The 18,224-nt window shown below is 39.6% G+C and overlaps 1 protein-coding gene across 45 annotated transcripts in view; it reads left to right on the forward strand.

The window, feature by feature from the left end:
* TLK1 (tousled like kinase 1) overlaps positions 1-18,224 on the forward strand; it is a 104,033-nt gene that overhangs the window by 80,439 nt on the left and 5,370 nt on the right. For 14 of the 45 annotated variants that reach the window (XM_015289759.4, XM_046944076.1, XM_046944068.1 and 11 more), the window contains 8 exons: positions 752-833; positions 1,124-1,215; positions 1,302-1,391; positions 1,884-2,053; positions 3,310-3,445; positions 5,789-5,900; positions 6,195-6,302; positions 9,046-10,792. In XM_015289759.4, the coding sequence (XP_015145245.1) occupies positions 752-833; positions 1,124-1,215; positions 1,302-1,391; positions 1,884-2,053; positions 3,310-3,445; positions 5,789-5,900; positions 6,195-6,302; positions 9,046-9,222 (967 nt within the window). In that variant the 3' untranslated portion in view covers positions 9,223-10,792. Of the gene's footprint in view, positions 1-751; positions 834-1,123; positions 1,216-1,301; positions 1,392-1,883; positions 2,054-3,309; positions 3,446-5,788; positions 5,901-6,194; positions 6,303-9,045; positions 10,793-11,036; positions 11,743-13,109; positions 13,197-15,858; positions 15,947-16,584; positions 18,122-18,224 lie in introns of those variants that run through there. The other 31 variants (XR_006939905.1, XR_005861656.2, XR_005861659.2 and 28 more) reach the window with 18 other exon arrangements.

Here is an 18,224-nt window from a genome sequence, read left to right on the forward strand (position 1 = left end):
TTCCTCATCAGTTCCAGAAGAATCAGCAGAAGCTGACTTCTTGCAAATTGGGATCAGTGAGCAGAGCACTGCTGTATCTCATTTCATAAACCTTTTATGCAAGGAAGGGTTTGGGATTTTGGCAGGATACCTGCTGTAGGATGTAGGGAGGAGAACCACAGCCCTCTAGTAATACAGACTGCAAGGCAGTATTCAACAACATTTAGAATGTCAGCATTGCATGGTTTCTGGGCATGTTTATTAATAAAGGTTGAATGAACAGATCGGAGAGATGAAAAACATACTGAAATTCTGTGCTTACTTCTGATTGTTCAGACAGTATAGAAGCAGAACTCATGCTATGGAGTGGAAGCAGGTCCTACTGATTTTACTGTTGACAATAGTGATGATGATTACTGTTGTTAATAATGGTTTTGTTAGCATTTTTTTAGTTAGCATTTATAGAGAGTGGGTTAAGGGTGTTTTTTTCTTATCTTAACAAAAAAAGAAAAATGACAAAAAGTTTGCCAGAATTAGGGAATTTGACAATGTAGTTGTGATAGTTTTATGCTAAATAATCGAAAGATACTGGAATTTACTGTGTTGTATAACTGTGCCATAAAGTTGCACATGGTTAAATATTCTTCAGTATCTTATATGTCACTAATAGAAAGAAAAGTTCTGTTTGAGAAGTAATACTCAGATACTTACATTTCGGGCTGTGTTTGTATACCTTAAACAAAAATGAATTAAATCTTTTTTTTCTTTCAAGGTTTAAAGATCACCCCACATTGAATGAACGGTATTTGTTACTCCACTTACTTGGCCGAGGTGGCTTCAGTGAAGTATACAAGGTAGAGTATGTTGAGTCTACTAAATCTAGTGTTTGAGGCATGTACTCTTGCACATTTGATTTCTGGGACTGGAGCGAGGATAGTGAGAGATCTAAAATAAGCAGGAGGATTTTAATGTGTATACTCACTTAGCATTGATTGAGCAAAACCTCTTTGATTAATCTATGGAGGGGAGGTAGCATTACAGTAGGCATGTGAATTACATGCCAATTTTGCTTCTTTCTCTTGGGTGTTATTTTTATCATCAGCTTGGTTATAACTTTGCTATATTTGTGGGTTTCTTTTTTTAGGCTTTTGATCTTTATGAACAAAGATATGCTGCTGTGAAGATTCACCAGCTTAACAAAAGCTGGAGGGATGAAAAGAAAGAAAACTACCACAAGTAAATATTAATGACTTACGCTTCATATGTTAAATTGAATAGCATTTTATCGATTGTGGAAGATTAATGTATCAATCTTCTTCTAGACATGCCTGCAGAGAGTATAGAATACACAAAGAACTGGATCACCCCCGGATAGTTAAATTATATGACTACTTCTCCTTGGATACAGATACGTAAGTACATGAAATTACATGTTTTCTAGAACGTGACAAGGGCTTTAGTGTTATATGTTGGATAAATAGAAATGAAGAATATTTGGCTTTCAGCCAAAATACTTAGCGTTTCTTTAGGGGCACTTTTGGAAAAAAGAAGGAGAAAAAAAAGACAATGACAACAGTAAAAAAAAAAAAAAACTCAACCACTAGTTGCAGAAGTTTGTTGCAGATGTATATGTAGGAGGTCTTCTATAAAGGGACGAAAACACTGTTTTGTAACACGTCTTTAGTGCGCATAAGTTTTCTTTTTAGGTGAGTTATTTGTGTTCTGATTGATGTCAGATTTCATAATCTAATCATTATGCCACATGTTTTATTAACAATTTCATTCATATAATTTGATATTCAGGCAGCTGTTGTTTAACTTATTGATATTAAACTAGATTGTCATAACTTTGATCTTGCAGTTGGATATGTCATTTAATTTTGTCTCTGTAAATTCTGCCCTAGGTTTTGCACGGTGTTAGAATACTGTGAAGGCAATGACTTGGATTTCTATCTCAAGCAACATAAATTGATGTCAGAGAAGGAAGCTAGGTCCATTGTAATGCAAATAGTAAATGCACTACGGTATCTCAATGAGATCAAGCCCCCTATTATACACTATGATCTTAAACCAGGTAAATGATAAATGACAATATTGAAAATGTCATCACATTTTTACCCTCATTTTGTTTGTAATTCATGCTTCAAAATACCAAAATTATCTTTGGCTTGTCAGGTTTATGTTAATCTGAGAGGTGGATACTTTTCTTTCTAGTTTCACTGTTGAAATAACTTGTCTTTCTTTATAAAAATATTTGTTACAACTTTTTTCCTTTGCGTTGTTTTTATTTGTATTTGTAGGAAAATGTCATAGAGCATGTAGATACATTAGTATTTAATAGTATAAGCATGTAAGATCATTATTTGGCTTGATCCTATCTGATCATCATAGAATGTTGATTGGTAAATAATTTTTCCCTTATATATTTCTTAGCCGATAAAGGATTGAAATAATCACTTTCTGCATCTAAGTTTAAATGTTTCCAACCAGGACTTTGCAGAACTATTTTCTAATTATGAATTTTTTTTTTCTTCCTTATGCATCCTTGCATGTTTATAGTCTTTTTTTTAACTACCTCTTTATTTGAAACAGTTTCGCTTTTCTCAGGAAGCCAGTCTACACAGTTGTTAATTGGATCTCTTCCCTAAATCCTGGTCACGTTTTCTAGTAATAATAATAATGAATATTGTCTTAAATGATGTATTCTATCTTTTACATTTTTTTAATCTGCTAGACTTCAAGTCCAGGGTTTGTTGTGTAGCGATTGGTGCCAGACTGCTTACTTGCTGAATTTTTCATATAGATTTCTATTGAAGAATAACAGATTTCATATTAGGAAGTTGTACAGAATGTAGTCTTAGTCTCATTAGTTTTTGCTCTATCTTTGGAGAAAACTTATCAAATGATTTTTTTAAATCAAATTATTGCACAGCGTCACCATGTGGAGCTAGATTTTTTTGAAATGCAGCGGTGTCTTGGCGCTATTTTCAGGCATGTGCAAACCCTGAAATGTGTAGTTTAGAATTTTTTCTGGACAGAAAAATGCAAAACTTGATTATGTCTGGTGTCCTGTTTTGTATTGCTGTTCAGACAGCTCCCAGTTGAGGGAGCCATCTAAGATGATAGTAGTCGTAACCTAGAGAGTTCCTGAGACAGCGCTAAGATGTCGTAGTCCAGATGCTCTAGGCTTGAGGTCAAAAAGGTGACGTAAAGATGTCATTGACCCCTCATTAAGTTGAATGTTCCTGAAAATTGTGGCTGGTTTTGAAAACAAAGCATTCTGGTGGCATTTTTTGAAGTTAAAAATGTATTTTTTTCCCCTCTGTTTAGGTAATATTCTTCTTGTAGATGGAACAGCATGTGGAGAAATAAAAATTACTGATTTTGGCTTGTCCAAAATAATGGATGATGATAGCTATGGTGTGGATGGAATGGATTTAACTTCACAGGGAGCAGGAACTTACTGGTAATGCCTGGTTTGATTTTATGGTTTAGATCATTTTGGGGGCTTCAGAAATGCTTTCATAAAGCTAATTCCTAGAGGTAGCTAGGATTAAAAGTACTAACATGAATGACAAACAAAGATTTTTGTGCAGTACTGTGGATCTTGATATTCACGAATATTCCAGAATAGTGCCATAGCTGAAGTAAGTTAGGAATATTTATTTAGTTATTTATTTCAAATGTGGAGCAAATCTCTGTGATTTATAAACATTGTTTTCCAGAAGAAGCAGGTGTTTAATCTTTGGCTGCAGGTGGTTAAAGATGTTTGACAGAGCTGTGATGATTAAGTGTGGGTGCTTAGTCCTTGGAAATCTTAGAGCAGGGATTACCAGAAGGTAATGTCCTTAGGATAAAAGAGTATTTACTCTTCCATCCTAAAGGTTAATGACAGCTGGGCAGTTGTGACTTGTTTTCTGTGTGTACCCACATACTTGTCCAAAAACCTGAAATTTTAGAGCTGCCTACAGGGCAGGAAAGACCAAAAAAACATTTTATTGCTAACAGAAAGCTGTTTCTAGAGATTGTTCTCTAAAGATGCAAGTTGACACAATAGATCTTTGAGCCTTTGTGCACAGTACCTGTGTCAAAGTGAGTGGAATAGAAAGCCTATATTGACCAGATAATTATTTGTGAATTCATTTGTTTGTTTTTCTCCTCTTTCTACCTGTAGGAAGATAGGTTTCAGCTTTTGGTTCTTAACTCTAAACGGAGAAGCCAGTGCCCTTCCTATTTCTTCTTCAACTTCTCCCATATTTGGAAGTTGCATTTAACAGATTTTGTCTTTTCCTTGAGAATTTTTAGTAAAAAAAGCCTCACACATACTGTTGAGTGAATGGAAATGTGCACATCCTGTGAAAAGACATGTCATCCCAGTTGAAGCATTTTAGAAATGTTAGACTGTTGCTGCTTTCTTTATTGCTTCAATTCAGTGTAAACATGAGTTTAAATATTTAATTGTTGGAACATTATTCAAAAAGTTTGGGCCTTTGGCTTTCATCTAAAGCACCACATGCACTAGTGGTGTTGTGAACTCAGAGATCTAAAATTGTCAGTGACCATTACATATTGATGATAAATCTCTGTGTTTCTAATTTATGCTTTCTCTGTGGGAAAGTTTTGAGTTAGTTTGAGATGGGGATAAATCTGTGTAAGGCAAATCGTATAAACTCAGCAATGTAGTACTGGGAGAGATTTCTACAGTCACTGGGTCGAGTTACCTGTCCTTCCAAGCATTCAGGTCATGTAATCTGTTCTGTAAACCTAGAGCCATTTGTATTAAATTTAGTGTTTTGTCCCCACTCATCTCTGATTTGAAGTTTGTTCCATAACCTCAGTTCTGTGATCATTAGAAACTTAATCTTCTAATTGATAGAACTGTTTACTTGCAGCCAGTTTGTACTTGTTTGTTGCTGCACCAACACTGGCCTCCTTTGAAATAGGTTGTTTCCCTTCCTGATATTTGCTCCCTTGTGTTTTTATAGCGTTTGGCTTTTCTCTGAATTGTGGCTTTCTATTCTTCACATCATCTCAGTAGTTTTTCTGTGTGCTTGCATTAGTTCAAGCCCATCTTCCTTGTATGTTGTAATCAGAATTGTGCAGAAGTATTCTAGAAGATTTTTTTTAATGTTATATGAAATTCATAGTTGTGTTGCATTCTTATTTCATATTTTTGTTTTTTCCATTTTCAAAGGCATTTCTTTAAATTTATTTTTAAAGGCTTACATGCTGTTGATTAAAGAATGTGTGATATGTCATTGCTCTAAAGAATTTTTTACCCCCTTTATTTTTAAAATTTTTATTACAGTCAGTAGTAATTAGCTGCCTTCGTAGTGATATTCTTGAGGGTTTTTTGAGGTATGGCTTCCATGGAAATGACAGGCATAGAAATATGATCACATTTATCTACCTTATAACTCTCATGTTCTTACCGAAAACTTTAAAATCATATATATGTTACATTTGATTCCTAATGAGACGTAGCTTTAAATGTCCTGTGTGCATTTCATCTTTTCACATTAAAACAGAGACAGAAGGTGTATATTTACCCTAATAGGATCCCAATGCTTGAATAATTAGTGATAATTAATGGTTTTGGTAAAGAATAGGTTCCCTATTTGTCTGCCAAAACTGCCTGTCAGTTTTGGTCAGTGTTGTAAGTGTTGGAATAAGGATCATAAGATAACTGTACAGTTCTTCAAATACCAACCTGCACAAATTTTTTTGTATACCATCTCTGATCTTTGAACAAGTTCTAGTGATCCATACATCTGCTCGCTGACACTGAGGCATGTGTTTTCTTTTTCAGGTACTTGCCTCCAGAGTGTTTTGTAGTTGGCAAAGAGCCACCAAAGATTTCTAATAAGGTTGATGTATGGTCAGTTGGAGTAATCTTTTTCCAGTGTCTTTATGGTAGAAAGGTAAGGAAAATATTGCTTGCCTATCTTAAGTTGTTAGTATAAATGCTTTCCTGTTTTCAGTAGAAAGTGAACAATACTTGTAAAGATGTGAATCTGTATGGAAATGACTTGTTAGTTTTTGCTAGTGTGCACTGATACTATGAGAAATGTAAAAGGCTTTGACTGAAACATTTTCTTAATTGAAAGAATGGTTAGAAACATATATTAACACTGTAATCAATCTACTTTTGCGTATTTGTGAAATCAAAATAGTTGGATAACTGTCATGAAGAAAATCCTGTGCTTATTTTTCAGCCATTTGGCCACAATCAATCACAGCAAGATATCTTACAAGAAAATACAATATTAAAAGCCACAGAAGTCCAGTTCCCTGTTAAGCCTGTTGTTAGCAATGAAGCCAAGGTAATGTTTTATATGAGCTCAGAGCAGTGGTTAAAACTTGTTTCATTTATTTTTAAGGATTCAGCTATAAAATTGCTGTTAAGGATGCTGTGGGATGTAGTAACATAACATGTAGGAAAACATAATGAAGAAACTAATATTTTCATGTCTTTCTTTCAACGAATTTATTTTGGGACTTCTTAAAGTCATGTGTTTGAAAGCAGGACCATATATCTAGAAATCTGCAAGCAACTTTAAACTAGACTCTCTGAAAAATCATCTGCTTTCCTTTTTTTGCAGAAGACCTTAACTGTCTCACTAAAAATTCTCATGAAATACTTCTGCAAACAGTGGGAGCTTTCTCTGAAAATAGTGTATGTTTATTCTCTCCAGCCTTATTGGCTTTAAGGACTGTTTGACTACTGAATACCTGGAGAGTGTTCTTGCCAACATTCTTCCCCTTCAGAGGTCATACTTTGCATGCATTAATTTGACTATGAGCTTAGAAGCACAAATTCTTAAGATTAATATTTGTTGATGCTGTTTCAGGAAAGAAGACAGCTAAAATAGCTGATCAGATTTAAAGTAGTGGTTTGCAATGTTTTTTGAGTTGTGATAATCATATTTTGAAACTTGTAGTATCAAACACACGTGCACAGACTAGCGATTAAGAGAACAGATTACACTGGTTTTCTAAGTTACTGCTGATGTGAGCATCTATGACAAATCCAATCCTGTGCATTTGGAAGAAAACATTCCAAGGTACTTGTTTGTAAAAGTAAAAGGCTGCTGAAAATTTAAGGATGCTAAGACAATTGAGCTTCTCATGATAAAAATGAAAGGCAACGCAGTTTTAGAGGATGTAGCTTCCCAAGAAGACAATTCTGTCAGAGACATAAGCAGTTGTGTGTGTGTGTTGGCAGTATTTTCTAGAACTAGTTTTAGTGAATGAGCTGCAGTTAGAATTACGACTATTTGGTTGAATATTATAGTTTGTCCTGTTTTTTTGGAGGAGGTGGTGGTGGTTGGTTTTTTTTTGTTGTTGTTGGTTGGTTTTATTCGGGGGAGGTTCATCTCAGTTTGGAAAAATCATCTCCTTTGAGTGCAGCTGACAAATATGTATCCTATAACCCATAGCCGGTAATGTTATGTGCTAGCAGTTTATATTTCTGTCTTTTAACTCTGCATTTCTTTGTGGTAAGTAGTGTTTTTCTGAAGGGCATCGGAAGAAAGCAAATAATTCAGCGTGGTTCTGATGTAGTTAGTTACTTATTTTATATTCTCTGTTCCCTGTTCTGTTTGAAAAAACAGGCGTGGAGAATAGTGAAAGATTATTAACAATGTCATGATAGCTGTAAAAGAGAGGGAGAAATTATTCTCTGGTGGAAGCGCTATAAAACAATTTCAGACTAACTTGTAAATTTGGACAGTTTATGATGACTGTGTAGATTTATAGGCCTGGTAGTTGGAAAAGAACAGCAATAAACTGAAGTTTTGATTTGGAAAACATGGGGATGAAATAAATACGGAACCTGAAATGACACTGTTTGTTTCCAGACTGTAATTGTCGTTTGGTCCTTGCTACTTTTTCCTATTTTGTGCAGTGTTCTGTGCATTATGGTAATATTTGCACTGCCACAGAAGCACAAAGCATTCTACAAACATTTTAGGAACAACTGTTACTCTGAGAACCTTGCAAACTGCACTTAGCAGCTTTTTTTCTTAGGGATTCATTATGAAGAATTCAATTAAATCCCCAAATGTCCAAGAATGTGTGAATTTATGTTAAGATGTGCATGTTTTTATTTTGTGACTAGTTCCTGCTGGATATGTATGTGTTAGCAGGAAATTTTAGCAGGATTCTTTAGGACTTATATCACAGATTAAATTTTCCTTTAATCTCCACTTTTTAATTGGAGCAAAGGACAAACAATTGAAGAGTTTTATCAAGAAAAGATATGTAATTCTTTTAAATTCTAGATTAAGTAATGATGTGCTAATGAGTTCTGTAGCAGCAGTAAGGATTTTCTGTCATTAAATGTTGAAGCCCAAGTTCCCAGGAGACTGAGTGTTCTGTGTATATTAGACATGAGACTGAACAGAAACTTGCATCGTACAATAATTGACAGATATCATGTGGACCTTGATGAAGGAGAATACAGTGTTTCAAAAGCAACCCTGGAGATAAACAGAGATTGTTTTCCCAGTTTTTAAGATATTATAAATCAGTTGGAATTGACTCCTTTGTGAGAGAGAAGTTCCAGCTAGGTGGTGATTTCTTAAATGATCTGTTGGTTATTGCCTGTTGAAAGTGGCAACTGTCCCTGCATCTTCTGCTCTTCATGTAGTGCGCTGCTGGATGGTTTTAGAAGCTCCGTGGAGCTCCTTTCTACTTTCTCGGTCCTCTGACATTTGCTTTTAGCTTTTACTATGCTGTTAAGGGATAGCACAAGCAGAATTCTCCCTGTGTGAAATGCTAATGTTTTGATTGTAAATATAGTTCATACATCTTTGTGTCTGAAGTATGTGTTTGAAGTGTGATTACTTTAAGCCAATTAGGCTTGCTGATTTATTTTTTTTCTGCTACAACATACTCTGTTTTTCACTGGAATCTGTAGTAGAATGTTAGGCTGTCTTTGAATGGAATTCTATAAGAACAAGAGTCTGTTCAGAAGCTGGTTTATCTGGAAGGACATGCTTATTTGCTTGTAAGCAGATGGAAGTATTTGGAATGGTATTGTAACTTTTTGCATTCCTCTTTTAGGCCTTTATCAGACGCTGTTTAGCATACCGAAAAGAGGATAGATTTGATGTCCATCAACTGGCTAATGATCCTTACCTTCTCCCTCATATGAGGAGATCAAATTCTTCAGGAAACTTACATATGACTGGGCTAGCAGCATCCCCTACACCACCTACTTCAAGCATTATTTCATACTGAAATTTCTCCAGCTGAGGAATGGCATGATATCTTTGTGTAGTTTCCAGATGCAGACTTGAGCTTGAGAACATTTGGGTGTTTTTACGCAGGACGAGTTTGATAACTGTGTTTTCAGGCTGAAGTCCTCCTACATAGTGTTGTTGGTATGATTGAAATGGGTCACGGACTGTGAATAAATATGCCCTTCAGAGAACAACCTTTAAACGTTGAAGGATGACACTGCCTGTTACACACTAACAGGTATACTGTGTTTAAGACTGAAGAAAAGGTTTTTAGTTTTTTTCTGGGGAACATTGTAAATAATCTTTTTAATACTTAAAGTACATTTGGTTGATACTGGAAAGTTCTAACATGAAGGGTAGTTTTTCATTATTTAAAATTTTTAAAAAAGGTAGTGAACAAATTTGAGAACAAGAAAAATTCCACGTCTGCTTAATAAACTCAATGAACTGCCATGTTTCCAAGACATTGATCTTCCGAAACCAAAGTAAGAAGTGCAAGACAGTCAAAGCTGTGTTCTACATCAGATTCCTCGATGAAATTATAGTATTTTATTTGGCACTCAGGATTTTACCTCCAAACGTGCGGTGTTCTTTCACAGGATTTAGGTTGATAGGGAATTCCTGGTACTTATTTCTCAAATAGGTTGCTAATTTTGAAATAAGCTTAATTTTCTAAATATGCTGTACTTGCTGTGGTATTGAAACTTGTGAAAATTTCCAGGCCTCTGATAAAAGCAAACAACAGTATGAAACCAAATGCAAACAGTCATGTATAGTATTCTATGCAGGAATAATGATAAATTCCCTTCTAGCTCTATTGTAAATTGTTGTACAGATGTCACATTTTCAGTTAAATTTCAGCAACTTATTCCTGTACAAATGTTTAAAGTATGGCTTTTTCTAATTGGATATTGTATTTTTTTTAAGTCTCCCTCAAGGCGCTTTTAATTGCTGCTAAACAATGTTGCTTTTACTTCAGCAAAAGAATCAGATGACCTCCTTAAGGTGCAAGTAAACTGTACGTTATAGAGAGACTGAGTAGGAAACTCATTAACAATCAAGGCATGTAAAACCGAGCTGTGTTGGCCGTATACAGTACAGTTCCGTAAGTCAATTTATTGCACTCTCAACCTGTAGAGTGCATCAGTACTAGATGTAGAAGTTGCTCATGGCTATTCTCTATCTCTGGAAGTTCCTATCAACAAGGAGATGTTTCTTGTGGCTTGTACAGGTATTTTAAAATGTGAAACATTTTCTAACTGCCTTGTATGGTAGCGACTTATTTTTCAAAACAGCGTATCTCTCTCCAGTTCACTATTCTTTTTACTGTCCCATTCTGGATGCTGAATACTATCTGTAATTTTGTCCATGTTTCAGAAAAAGGAGGCTGTTATTACCACAGGTTTTCATTTAGTATTGTACAGTTAAACTGTTGCTCTTGTTTCTGATGTTGCAAGCCATTTTGTTTTCATTGTATATAAAGGAACATAACTGTCTCTTTAAGATGCTGCTGAAATTGTAGAGAATGTAGCCAAAACAGTAATAAACAATGACAGTTGAAATTTCAAGGTTTTCATTGCGTGTTTTTGCGTTTTAACAAAGGACAAATCCGCTTTCCTTATCACTGAGCTACATTCACCTATTAAAATGGGTTCACTTTGATGGCGAACAGAAGTAATAGAATGAAGTAACATAAGCATTATTTCAATGAGTAGGCCTCACAGAAACAGTTCCAATTATTTCAGTAGGTTTCTCTAGAATTTGTTAGCCATAAAAAATAGACTGATATTTTCTGCCTTTACGTTACGCCAGAGTACTGGGACTGCATCCTTTTCACCGTCTGCCAGTGTGAAACCAAGGTGTGGGGTTCAAGGACTTTGCCGTGGCTGCATGCTCACATTAGATTTCATTATATCCTATTCTGCGTCTTGGAAGTTATAGACTGTTTTGCCTAAGGAAAAGAGGTAAGATTGCGTTAACTATGTTTGTGTATCCGGAATGTGTTGTGGTAACCTCTGGTACATCGAAGCTTGGCAATATGTTAGAGAACTGTTAAAGTAACCAAAAATTGTAGAGCTACCTAAAGAAAAGGGGGGTTGTGCATCGTCCTGATTACATGCGGGCTTGTTTTCCTTGTTAGATTCTGGGAAAATAGGTGGTTGTGGCTGAATACATGACAGTTACTCCACCTTGGCAGATGCTTACTTCGGAAATCTAAACACTTGTTTTTAATGCATTTTCATATAGAAGCACATGAAGAATCACTGTCTCATCTTTCAAATCGAAGTTGCAAGATCTTAACACAAGCACAGCCCTGTGTACTGGAGGTAAGCATCTTTTGGTACTGTCAGTAGAAGTTTTGTATCCCCATGTGGATTCATTCTGTGTTCACAGCACGTCCAAGTTGGTGTCTGATGGCTGATGCTCAGCAATTTGTGCTTGGGATAGAAGTACCCTTGAGACTGAATCCAGAAGCCTGAATTATTGCGACTTGTCAAGAAATGCTGATCACTTCTAGGTAATTCATACATCCATTGCTTAGACTGTATTTCGTGCACATTTTACTAGATTCATCACACTTTATCCTTCACTGTATTTCCCAAGTTTTTCTGCTGATTTAGTAGCGGGTAGACAAAAGAAATGAAGTTAAACTTCATCAATTCTTAATGAACCTTGCAAGTGAAATTCTTACATTACACACATAAATACTTCTAAATTTCTGCGTGTACTGAAAGATGCTAGAATTCTACATTACTGTGTGATAAAAACACCTATGTGTGAGTTAGAAGCAACTGTGAGATGAATTCTTCATTTTAAACTGTGATTATAGTGCCATTGCAGCCACAGTTAACAGTGGTTGGCTTGTTTCTTTGAATCAGCCATGTTTTAGCACTATTTTATTTGTTTGTTCTGAAGTTGTTAAATCTGTGGAGCATTTTTCACCCTTAACTTGGTTTGTGCTGGTTGGTAGATGGGGATTTTGGAGAGACTAGTTAACACTGATTTTCTGAAGAGTGCTTTGAACGCTAGCAAGAAGATGGGAAGAGTATTGTGTTGCTGGCCAGCTGCCCAAGTGCTATTGACCGCACACACCGCAGCTATGAGCAAACTGCTGCATAATTAGAGAAGCTTTCAAAAGCCCACAGAGCCGCCAACCCTCTTGGTATGCGAGTCACGGGTTTGTGAGGCACAGCACTGCTCTCTGCACCCCTCAGCTTGCCGGAGTGCTGGGTGTCGCTGGGAGTCTGCACAGGAACTGGGGACCTAGGCAGGTGTGTGAAAACCATGCAAGGGAAAATATGCCTTAACTCCGAAGGCATCCAGGGGTTCCTGCTTCTGCTTCCCCATCTTTCTGATCATGGGGAGGCATAGACCCAAGGCAGGTTTGTAACCAGCCCACGTTGATGGCTCCTGAGCTTACATCTCGTTTCTCCCTTCCACCAAAAAACACAAGCTGGGAAGTATGGTATGAATCACTGTTGTGCTGTGAGCTGTTAGCAGGGCAGGGTAGCGAGGGCAGACCTGTGTGTGCCTTCAGGCTGTGCGGCCACCAGGAAGGTGAGCAGCTCTGGGATGGTGTCTCTGGGACATTTCAGAGGTGCTCCTGGAACCTGCTGTGCTACTCCAAAAGCGGAATATTTCAGTGGGAAGGTCGTGGGGAGGCCAGGGAGGATGTCAGGGGCAAAGACAGACTCAAATTTGAGGGCAGTGGCAAGAGAGGGGCAGGGCTTAGTGGGAAGGTGTGGCATCCTCTGTTCTCCTAGGTTAGGTTGTCCCTCTATGCAGCTACATGAGGAGTTACTGGGCAGCTTTATATGTTTGTATAGCAGAGAACTTTCTTACTGACAAAAATAGCCTAACTCATGCAGAAATGTTTTTTTTCAGGCTTACAGCCATGGCTCAGTGGCAGCTGGCAGAGCTGGTTTGAGCACTGGAATACCTTCCCTGCATGCCTTTCAATGGAAAAGCCAGGTAGGTCACACATTAATTGGCGAACTACACCTGAGCATTTGTCCATAATGAATTTACAGCATCTTATTCCATTTGTTCAATGACAGTTCACATTCATTGCTGTGATACCATTGAATCCTCATGTTGCTTGTAGAGTTACATGGGACTATACCAAATGCTGGGGCTGATTTCATAAATTGCCTTCTTTGAGCTGTCACAAGTCGGGACAGTCTTATTACTGAGCCTAAGACAGTTCTATTACTCAGCCTTTAGACAGCTTAAAGACATTCTAATCTAACAAATTAGCATATTGTGAAGGTTATTGTCACATCATGCAATTAGCAGAACCCAACTACACAAAATAGAGGAGCTATTTCTCTTTCATCCTTTATTTTCTGTCCCAATTCTTGTATTTTTAGTTAAATTCATCCTTTTTGCTCTATTTTAATGTCTTCACTTACAGGCAAAATAAACTCACATATATGATTAGCAAGTTAAATAGAACTTGTTCTTAATGGTGAGAAGTACGATGAAAGTTGTTTTCTCCTTAGCTCAGAGGCCACTGTGAGGAATTCAGAGGAATTACACTGATAGTCTTTCTGTTTTGGGGTGTGCTCTGATATCCTCTGTTAACATCAGGCAGTGCTGTGAAGGCCTGTGTGCTTTTGCAAATGATGATTTAGGTTGCAGGGCTTTTGCCAGGTTTGTGCTAGGGAGCAGTAAAGATGGGGCACAGAGAAAAGCCAATATAAGGCATGCCCAATAGTTTGAAGCAAGACTGAGAGAATACATATGCAGTTGAAAATGGCTGGAAATGTTGTACCTCAGCTCTTCTCTTGGTTCTCACCACCGAGTGCCATTCCTGTCCTTCAAAACAGTGCAGTCACAGCTCAGAGGCCTTTAATCACCTTCGTGTCACACATCCCCATGTGATGCTCACTGCTTATGGTTTCCCACATGGTATTTGTAGGATATTGTGGATGTAAAAGTTTACTAGTGACAGGAGATGGTGGTTGTAAATTAATTTCTAATAAGGTGAAAGACACAGAGGTAGTTTGTACTGTATATGATGGCAGGAGCATCTGTCTTCACAATTAAGAGTATCGTTTGGCACTCATCTGTACACTGTTGTACAGCTACTGGTCCGAGCGGCATAGGGTGTAGGGACTGTGACGCCCATGGTCTTCTTGTGCTCTGCAGTAAGGTTACCTCAGCTGGAGCTGTATGGGTGTGTGTGCTGGTGGGCATGAGAAGCTGGGCGCCCTTCTGGCGCCAGGGAAGGCATTGCCCACATGGCGGCTGTAGGCGGCAGTCTGCAGTGTCTGTGCTGCGCGGACGTCTCGGTCGCTCGCTTCCCTCTGCAGCTGCACAAATCACTTCCTCCTCCAGTTGCGATCCCCCAGCGCTGTATCCAGTTGAAGTGGCGGGGGGGAAATTCAGACACAATGCAATAAAGCCACTGGAATTTCTTTGTCATAAACCCCGAGGGCATGTTCTCATTAGAACCACAAGTTGTACCCAGCGTTAGGCTCTTTCATGTTTGCATGGTTTCCCTCTGAACTGCAGAGATTAGAGCCTGTTGTTAGCACTGTCTGTCAGTCCCCGCTTGGTTTGGCGGGGAAAACTCTTCAGCTGAAGCTGGGAACGAAGTGGCTTCTTCCCCACAGCAGCTCTGAGTCCTGCCTAAGTGGGTGGCAGCTTCACACACTGACCCAAACCAGTGGTGGTATGGGGAGCACATGGAGCGGGGAACAGAGTGCTCTTGCATGGAAGAAGCAGGAGTGGTGTGCAGCGGCTGTAGGGGATGCAGGTGCCTCACATGGCCGCCTTGTCAGGGTTCTGTGCAGCCCACAAGTACCTGACCACGCTGATGCACGTGAGAGCCACCACTCAGCCCATGCTGGTCTGTGCTGTCTGCTGAGGGATTGCAGAAGTCCAGAACTTCTGGGAAGCAGCAAAAGTCACAGCAGCCACCATAGTGATGTGGACGCTACCAGCATTTACACACCATTTCTGCACCATTATCTCTAGGGAATAAGAGCTGCAAAAACACACCGTCTATTTAAGTGCTCCCTAACTGCCCTGGTGCAGGAGGAAGCTGGTGTTCTAATTATCTGCCATATCCTGTGGGCACAGAAGTGATGACTCCTGTAGGTCCTGCATGAACTCAAGCATCCAATCACGTACCTACATTCACTTTCCTTGCATGTGCCAGGCTGTGCACACACTGAGTTTTGAGGGTTCTCATTTAATCAGTGGTATTTATATGGGGTTAGACTAATTAATGGTATTTCTAAGTCAAATGAAACTGCCGATAAAGAATTAGCAAAGACTGATGCCACACCAGGCAATGTGTTTGCACTCTCTGTGCTTTTAAAAATGCTGGTGATGTTTTGGAAATCTCTGTTTTTAGATGGGGCTTCTTGAAGCTGTGAATTTCTGACCAGATGTGGAAGGGAAAAAGGAGTTTGCTTCTCTTTCTCTCTGCTGTCCTGCCCTGTCCCCTCCTTTCAACATTGGCTGTGCAGAAATGCTTGCTTCAACTGGAACTGGAAGAGTTCCCTATTTCTGTTTTGGATAGGTGGGGTGTGCATGGTCTAAGAGCTGCCTCAGGGTTAGAGGAGAGCTGATATGGGGGGCATTTTCTGCAGGGCCAGGGGAATAGCTCTGCTCTCTTTTTCAGCTCTACCCCTGTGAAGAAGACCCAAATGCAAGGGATGTATCCAGCACTGTGCAGAAACGTGCCAGCCACTGAACTGAGGCAAAAACAGGTGCGTTCCTTGCCATGTTTGTAGTGATGAACTGGTGAATAAGTTGAAATTAGTCCCAAAAAGGGATGGATTGGGTCAAGTGCTCGACTAAGAGCAGGGAGAAATGACTTAAAGTCTTATAAGCTCAGGCCAAATATTGTTGTCCCTCGGTACGTTGTGTTTAGAGATCTAGATAGATGGATATACACACATAAATGTATGCACACATGCATAGTGGAAATGTCCTGCCTCTGCCTTGTTCAGAGCACCAGGTCCTGAGGCAGGGCCCTGCCACAGAGCCCCTCAACGAGCTGACAAGTCAGACAGGTAATCTGGATGCTCACTGCTGTGCAAATGCCAGAGATAAGGCACTGCTAAACAACGTTTCCTATTTCTAAGAAAGTGGTGGAGCGTCAGCATCTTATTTATTGGTGACTCCAGCAGATAGATCATTAAAGCATTGATAATACAGGTGAGAGAAATGTTAGGTATGGAAGGTATTACAACAGTGGAAGCAAGTACTTGCTCCTGTGAATGCCTGTGATCTATGTTTAGAATTCAAATCTAAGGATAATTAAACAGTGCTAATGAGACAGAGGGACTTATCTTCGTTTGGTGTGTAATTGGTATTGCTGATTTCCTCGTTCATTTTTTCCCAGTTTTAAAGCTGTCTTGTTCCAGCAAGATCTGGTGGTGAAAGTTATCCTGCAGTGAGGAAGCACCTGACACAGAGTGTAAATCCTTTTCAGGGGTGCAAGGTCAGCATCGGTAACTGACAGTGAAGGTACAGCCAACAGCCATGCCAGGCGCTCCTTTTGCAGCGTAACTTTAAATAATGCCTTTTCATGTGGTGTTACAAAGACTGCTGGAGAGGAAAGGATAACCTCTTACCTACGGTGAGGCAAACAAAGCCTGAGAAGAGTACATATCTACCACTATCAGCTGAAGTTTCAATCTCAGAATACCCTCCAGCTCATCCAGAAATCAGAAGCTTGCAAGGCAGCTTACAAAGGGTAGGTGTGACACTGAGGGACATGGTGGTGCCGGGTCGATGGATGGGCTAGATGATCTTGGTGGTATTTTCCAACCTTAACAATTCCAAGAACTCCAGGTGCCACTTTGTGACAGTTTTACTGAAGACCCCTTCTGCTTCTCAGCTGCATCTCTGATTTGCTTCAGGCTCCTTTTTACTAAGTCCTACAGCCTCAAGTGCACAGCTTTTTTTCTGAGGGTTTAGTCTCTGTTTTACAGCTGTTGCTGCAAACTGCAGCAATATCTGCTCTTTCCTGTGAGGTGGCACATCAATGACTACAGCTCCATACATTCCAGTGACAGAGTGCTCGTGCCCACCTACCAGTGGGGTGAGCACCGCTCTCCTTTGCCTCCTGAGCACTGCAGCCAGCGCCCTGCTCTCTGTGGCTGCTCACAGGACGGTGCTCGCTGCTCCAGCCCTCCTCCCTGCGCAGTCACTGAGCGCCCATCACCTGCTGAGCTGAAGCAGCTCAAAGAGGAGCACTGCAGTGCCTGTGAGCGCTCTGCTGGGTGGGAGGAGGGGAGCAAGAGCATCCCACAAAACAGCAAATGTTTCTCGTCTTGCTCCAGTAATTCAGCACAGGCTTGTGCTTTGGATTGCTGAACCCAAGACTTCACCCTTTCTGAAAGGGGATTTGAGCACTTCCCTGTTAAGATAGTTATGCGGTTTAATGTGATACGTAGGAATTATTATGTGTATTAACCAGAGGGCCATCTGGCTTTCCTGTCCATTAACAGATCTCTTCAGGCTCTCACTTCCTATACATCACAAAAAAAAAAAAAAAAAACCCTCACTTTTATTTTTAGCAAGCCTGTGCTAGCTTTTCAGAATGACAGTGCAAGGCACCATCCAGCAATGACGTGGGCTTCCTTTGGGTGAGTAAGGAGAGAAGAAAACGGGGGCGGGAGATGCAATAGGAGTCAAGAATCTGAGAGTCTGAGATGCCCTCAGGCCTTAGCCTGAAATATTTCCTCTGTAGCACAGGATATGGCAGCAGCCATTGCCGCAGCGGGTCCTTTGTGGCAGGCCCTGTTCACCTTCGTACTGAGACAGCGCCCAGCACCCGAGGCAGAGGCCTGCAGGCTGGAGGTGGGCACGGCGAGGACGGGACCGAGGGCTGAAGCAAGCAGTGCCACCAGCTGGGGTGTACCTGGGGCAGCCAGGTAAGGATGTGCTGCCGTGCCTCCCTCAGAGCCGTGTACGGCAGTTCCCATGAAGCATTTCAGAAACATTTGGCTCAGTACCTCAAGGTTCTGGCTGCTTCAC

This window comes from Gallus gallus, chromosome 7, assembly GCF_016699485.2.
Source record: "Gallus gallus isolate bGalGal1 chromosome 7, bGalGal1.mat.broiler.GRCg7b, whole genome shotgun sequence".
NCBI lineage: Eukaryota > Metazoa > Chordata > Aves > Galliformes > Phasianidae > Gallus > Gallus gallus.